This window comes from Hylaeus volcanicus, chromosome 7, assembly GCF_026283585.1.
Source record: "Hylaeus volcanicus isolate JK05 chromosome 7, UHH_iyHylVolc1.0_haploid, whole genome shotgun sequence".
Classification (NCBI taxonomy): Eukaryota; Metazoa; Arthropoda; class Insecta; order Hymenoptera; family Colletidae; genus Hylaeus; species Hylaeus volcanicus.
This window is the reverse complement of record NC_071982.1, coordinates 5,651,443-5,658,100: the sequence shown is the minus strand read 5'-3', so window position 1 is coordinate 5,658,100 and position 6,658 is coordinate 5,651,443. Positions and strand designations below refer to the sequence as shown.

Here is a 6,658-nt window from a genome sequence, read left to right as displayed (position 1 = left end):
GACCACAGCGCCACCTTTCCGTGGCGCCACTAGAGACCACAGCGCCATCTTTCCGTGGCGCCACCTGAGACCACAGTCTCGATTCCAAAGCTCTGACCTAAAGGATACCCTCATCCCTCAGACTCGAATGAAATAAAACCTTATCCCACATCTTGACATGTCTACCAACCTGCAAAGTTTCGTAGTTCATCCCTAATAACATCGTGCCCTGCCAATTCGCGAGTGTCCCTCACAAGAGGCGCGGATCTCTCGGGAAAACAATCACAATAATTGAACGAGTTTAATCGGCAATCGAGAATATTCGGCGACTAATCGTGCGGAAGTTTTAAGCTCCCGTGACATACCGATCGAAGGTTCACAATTAAACAGCAGATGATGGTTGATAATAGGGGAATGTTGAAGCTGGAACCGGATCTGGGCGGTTCCTGAGCGAGTCGCTGATTGCTGGCAGCCAGGGTCGCGGTTTCTGTCCTGTCCAACGCTCTGGCATCCTTGATATCCGGTAACGTGGACTGACAGGTTAGACTCAAAGTGCCCCCAGGGAAATGATATCGTTCCAAACGCAACGACAGACCCAGACGGCTCGCTGTCACGATGTTGTCTTCCGCGGACTCAACGGTTGGTAGCTCGTTGGTTAACTCTGCGTTCACCTGTGGATTCACACGCGAAAACGATGAGGACACCTCGAGCAGCACGTACGGATAGACATAGCACCGTATGGGATTGCGCATGTTTCTATAACAAGTGTCACGTGAGATTAAGAGTATAGTAGGATTAGAAGTAGGATTCAAACTTAACCGCGGCTTTGACAATTTCTATCGGTGATCTAAACGGGTCATACTCGTGAGTAGTCTAAAGTTTGATATAGTATGGCTTATCAAGTTAAATGAGACCTCTAAACCTCAGTCTTTACTATTTTCTCATTCATTACATCTTTGAAACAGTATTAGACGTCCACCGGGCTCTAGACGAATTATCTCATCCTCGTTCACACTTTTCCTCTGCCAAGCCACTAGCTTTACTCTAACTTGTCCAGCCATACGTTATCGTTGAGGTCTTACCTCCTTCCCGTTGAGGATGAAAGCGAGCATCGCCGCGGGATAGCTGGGCGCTGAGGCGCATTCCACGCGGAGGATTTCGCCAGCCTCGTAGGATGGTCGAAGTCCTTTGAGACTGGGTCGCTCGTTCGGTAAGATGGCGACGCTCATGTTCGCCGCCTCGTAGCTTGTCAGGAAGCTCGGTGCCTCCGAGGACACCTCGCAGCCGTAGGATCCCACGAGGTTCACCTTACCTGTCGCAGCCACCAAACGTAATATCTTTCTCCATTTTCCTACGTCCGCCCGACTGTCCATCGCGATTGATATTTAAAGTAGCACGGCGTACTCGCGCGGGAGGGGGGATTGGGGGGTGATAAATTCGATCAGGAACTTCCTAGTAACGACAGCGTCGCGACGTATCCCCCCTGCCGACAGAGAGGTCTCTTCGAACCAGCTAAGTGATGGATGACCAGGGAATTGGTCGAGTTTTTCAAAGATTTTTTAATTAGTCATCAACGTAATGGAATTGGATGAACTGGGTCGGCAAGCGACGGCCAAGTTTCGAAGACATTTTTGAATTTCAAATCACGGCTGTCGCCCGCGGTCGAGGAGCGACAATGAATCCCATTAAAAATTACTCGGTTGATTAACGATTCCGCGAGCGATAGTCTGACAGCCTCAGGTGGACCTTGAACAATTATAGCTGAGGCCATTCTGTAGATGTGAACAATGTGATCCAGTGTTTTCGAAAGGAAGCACGGTGATTAATGGAAGCTCGTTCTAATCTTCGTGATCAGGACTCGGTCCTCGTAGCAACGTACTTTAACGCCTTAGTGAACTTGCAGTAGCTTTCCTCAGGCTCCTCTTTCGAGTCCATCGATGTAAAAGAGAAGAACGAGAACCACACCCGCTAAGAAATTTATCGCGTGGCTGTTCGATGAGTTAATGAACCTGTGAGAATCCATTTCAGTCCGACCTAGACAGGGAACGCAATTGCAAAGTCTTCGCTCGCAGATTAGAAATCTAACGCGGGGAGAAATAGTGGCACCGGCTTGAAGAAAAATGGCCGCGAATGGAAACTTGATGGACGCGAATCTCGTTAGCGCCGCGAAAAGTTCGTCCATTATTTAAACACAGTTTAGCAACTCCATTAACTTTTATGACTAGCTCGGGCTTTTAAGTGCGGAATAATAATGTCGATTTTAGTTTCAGGTGGGCTGCACTCGAGTCTTCCAATTTTCCTTGAACATTCTACGCCGAATTGGACAACCGGAGCAGCGTTCATTATTTAACGAAAAATTTTTATTCGACGCCTCGACGTCTTTTGCTTAAGCGGGGGGCCCCCTCCCCCCCATCTATAAGATACTTTAATTCGAACAAAACGACCTATAAGTAAAAATGAAGAATGCAGACATGTATGGAGGAAGTATCCCGTGGTCGTAGAAACCATAAGGGACGGAACAGCGGTGCACTTCGATGTCTGGAGTCAAGATCCCAAGATCGAAATACTGTTTGGACACGAACACATTAAAGACACGGACCAACCCGAGGCTTTGCGGAGTCGGGCGAGTTCGTGAGGCGAAAAACACATTTGACGGCTTGTACCCTCAAGGGTATCGCTTTCCATGCCACTTGAGAGTGTACGTCGAGTACTCCGCTATATTCCTTTCAACAGGTATACGGTATCAAATGTCAGGGTTGGACGAGGCTCTATTCCAAAGAATGTGCACGAAGCGGGCCACTAGTAAAACTCACTCACACTTTATTAGAATACTTCGTCAACTACGTTCGACAGTCATCGCGGGGAATTATTTGAATTCGCAAACGGATCATCCAACTCTTCATTGATAACTATGGACGTGCACCTGTCGAACTCTATTAAACTCAAGGGCTCATACATGCCCCGTTAACGGTCACTCGAAGCGAACGCTTGTCGTCCGTACTGATAGTAATCGTGGTTGTTGAGTCGAGATAAATTGAACGTATATACAAACCTCTGCGATTATTCGGCTGTCCTAAGAGCGTGACTTGTTTGCTGTCGCTCTTATTTACATCGACGTACACACCCTCGACGGGGAAGTCCCTGCCCGGTGGCGTCGAGCCGGGCATGTATCTGAAGAATTCGGCACCGTCCTTGTACCACTTCACCGAATAGAGATCCTTGTCGTCCAGGTCATACTCGCACCTCAGAGTCACTTTGTCCCACCTAGGGTCCGCTATACTCGGCACCTCGAGCCTCACTATTTTAATGGACGCCCCTGAAACAGACAAAAGTTCCACGCAACTGTCAGGGAATTCGGATTGAACATAAACTTTGGATTGGTAGTATAGGAGTCTGTATGAAACATAAGGCACGAAGTTTCGAACCCACGATCCTCGGATCCACAGTTGACTCCTTATTGTTGGATGTGGAAGGCGCGGAAATTACAGTAGCGTAAACTACAGTAAACTACAGTGCCTTTGGTGGCAAATAGCGTAACCATTGCAATGCGATCCTCAGCTCCCGCGTTCTCTTATGAACCACAGTTCATTTGTACGCTGTGAGAAATATTTTTTCCGCGTCATTTGTCCCTCCGTTAAATGCAAGTAGCTTTTAATATATGCGCTAATTAGGGGTAATTAGCAGCGACGAATCATAACACGGGCGTTCGTGCGTCAACATTTTTCACGGCGTTTATTCGTTATTAACGAACGTCGTTTCGCAATTATCGACGCGTTGACAAAGCGTTCAGTGACGGAATCTGTGCATGTGAACAACCGCGCAAACAAACTACGAAAAAAAGTTTACACGGAAAGCGGCACGCTACGGGAACGACCGAACGAACTTTATTTGCCGCGAGCCGAGGAAAAATAGTAATTATTGAGGGAAAAAAAAGAGAGCTTGACCCGTGGCAAATTCCCGCGGAACGCCTCTCCAATCGAGTATTTAACCAGGTCGCACTAATTTATTTATCGCCGTTCCGGCGAACAGTCGTCGCAAATACCGAGGTAATTAAAAATATCCGATCAACCAGACGCTCGTGTAATTATCGCCGGGGGAAAAGCATTCGAACGGTTCACCGCCAACGACGAATGAAAATGGCTGAGCAAAATTTCCTCGCCGTCTGCGAAAAATTCACTGTTAATATCTCGCATGGTGGTTCTCTTAAACACCGCAAATGTAAGCAGCGGGCTGGATAATTCGGTTACCTGAATACGAATTGGGAATTGTCACTTGAAAGCGTGGACTACTGCAGTTGGGTCAGAAATTCGAACGCGACTTAAGGCCAAGTAATGCATCGAATAGTAGATGCTCGAATCAGGGCAAAAGTTCCAGCCGTACGGCTGCGGAGTTTTATTAAAACGGATTCGTAACGTTTCGCGCGATTTTTCGGTAGAAATGACAGGGACGTTTGGCAATACGATCCAAGAATGGCCGATCGCTTCGTCGCGGTTCGTATTCTCGGAAATTGTTCCGGGACGTTGCGTGCCAAAGCGCGAGCCAGCTACGTGCTCTTTGAAACAATAACCGGTGGCACCGAATTGTGCTCGAAAAACCGTGGAACGCCAAAGAACCAGCTACTCTGTATTCCGTCGGTGAAGCGTGCGGTCGTAAACGATTTCCAGATCGCGCGAATTTGTCATACACTTGGCACGCAAACTCGCGTTATCGCGGAGAGCCGCTCGCTAACCGAAGCGCGGAACACGCGAATGGTCGCGATAAAACCACGTCAGCGGTAGCCGAAACAAATGCATTTACCCTTGTCGCGGGTGTGGCCGAAGGGGAGGGGAGCTGTTATCGCGACGAGACTGTTGCGTGAAAGGCGTCGAAAGTCAACGTGCAGGCATTAAACCGCGAGCGAAACCGAATGGTGCATGCTGCTCCGGCTGACGGGAATGATAGAACTTCAGCATGCGCTGACCTTCCTGACATAGACATACCAGACGACCTTTAGGATAGTCCCCATAGATAGTCCCATCCCCCACCATATAGCAAATGCAACCATCCCATAATCTTTAATCAATCTAACCAAAATGTTTTCTTTATGTTTCAGATGCTGCGAAATCTATCCGAAATTCCTCCTCGCATTTCATTCAAATGAGTGGCAAACGCTTCTAAAAGCGGAGACCCGAGAAGTATTGTTTTCCTGGAAGTATGATGCCCGAAGCTCGGAGTTACTGGTCGCTTATTGACGTGTTCCACTTATAGCGACAGCTCCGTCTGACATTAATCCAAGAAGCACCTTAACGTCTTTTCTCAACGTAAAATCACAAACCAGAATCGACATCTTGTCAAGGGAGTCTTGCTGGACTTCCGACTGAAGTATTTTGATCTACGTCACAGTTTAAAACTGAAGCGCATAAGTTAAGCAATCAGCTACCATGATTAAGTAAATCTGATTAGACTCGGATTACGTCTGTAACACCGTCAGAGCCACCAAGCAAATATACCCGACATACGCGGAAGACCTATCCAGTGCAAGAAGATGACCACATCGTAAACAACTTGTGAGAAAATCGACATAAAACATACTACATGCGTAAGTACAGGAATTCATTTTGTGTGAGTGTGTGAGTGCGCGTGGTGTACGCAGCGAGGTATGGATGTGTCTGAGCCATTTCGCGGAGCCGACAATCGATAAGCGTGTTTACATTCTTTTGGCTAACATAAGCTATCGATTTGAAAGAATCGAAAGCCAACAGCGGTGTGGAGCGAAGAAGCGGCGAAAATTGCGTGGCGTCGTTTTTGAAGCCAGTAGTTGATAGCGAGTCGTTAAGCTATTTCCTACATACTTGAACAAAAGAAGAAAGAAAGAACTCACGGAACAGAAAGCAAGAACACGGACCCAACGGTACCCAGGAATCCCAGGATACACCGACCAAATACTCCCATGCGTGCTGAAGGAATGCCCACCTTTGTCGCGCGAATGGCTGCAGGTGGTTCAACAGTGGTTTGACTGTCGCCTTCGGGGAACAGTAACGAACCATTTTAAATAATTCGTTGTCCCTTCAGCGCTTTATGTTGGAGTAAGCAGCAATTAACTGCAGCAGTACAGATCCCTTTCGCTACCCCATTTGTCAGCGTGAATCGCATGGATGGTTCTGTTTAGGGCCGAGCTTCGAGTGTCGTATCTCTTTGCCAAGACCTCCACCCTCACCCCTACCCCCTACGAGAACAAAGAATAAAATACTCGTGGCCAATTCCTTTGTTTCCGTTCCATTCGTACGCCACCAATGGGGTCTGTTGAGACGTTATTGCATTATGCAAGGTGAATCACGGCTTCGTTGCGAGGCGACAGAACGCAGCGTTTCGAGGCTTGCAGACCCGGGACGCAGCTGAAATTTTGATATGCCTCGCGCGTTTGACGCTTTATGTACGACGAAATAGGTTGGATTTACCCAGGATATTCAGAAGATATTATACTACAAATTGAGTGGATGACTGTCAATGAGATGCATTGACTTATGTCACAAGTATGTGGTGGGAAAAATAAAAGTGATATTGGGTGATCCCGTCCTACTGTGTCTGTTATTGCTAGTGCAGCAGACTCAATAAAGCCTCTGATCATTCAGCGGTTTACCTCATGGTTATAGTGTTGTGGGTTTCGTCGATAGTTAGTGAAAAGTGCCACTGAGCTTGA

General features: G+C 47.6%; 1 protein-coding gene and 1 long non-coding RNA gene across 4 annotated transcripts in view; one reads left to right on the top strand and one right to left on the bottom strand.

The window, feature by feature from the left end:
- The window catches only part of LOC128879185 (uncharacterized), a 190,937-nt gene that overhangs the window by 85,301 nt on the left and 98,978 nt on the right, over positions 1-6,658 (top strand). For all 3 annotated transcript variants that reach the window (XR_008457579.1, XR_008457578.1, XR_008457580.1), the window contains one exon: positions 5,072-5,557. This is a non-coding gene — a long non-coding RNA (uncharacterized LOC128879185). The remainder of the gene's footprint in view (positions 1-5,071; positions 5,558-6,658) is intronic.
- The window catches only part of LOC128879183 (uncharacterized), a 53,292-nt gene that overhangs the window by 1,453 nt on the left and 45,181 nt on the right, over positions 1-6,658 (bottom strand). Inside the window, exons 2-4 of the mRNA XM_054128099.1 lie at positions 3,032-3,295; positions 1,062-1,291; positions 15-650 (exon numbers count right to left, since the gene is read on the bottom strand). Coding sequence (XP_053984074.1) covers positions 309-650; positions 1,062-1,291; positions 3,032-3,295 — 836 coding nt within the window. The 3' untranslated portion in view covers positions 15-308. The remainder of the gene's footprint in view (positions 1-14; positions 651-1,061; positions 1,292-3,031; positions 3,296-6,658) is intronic.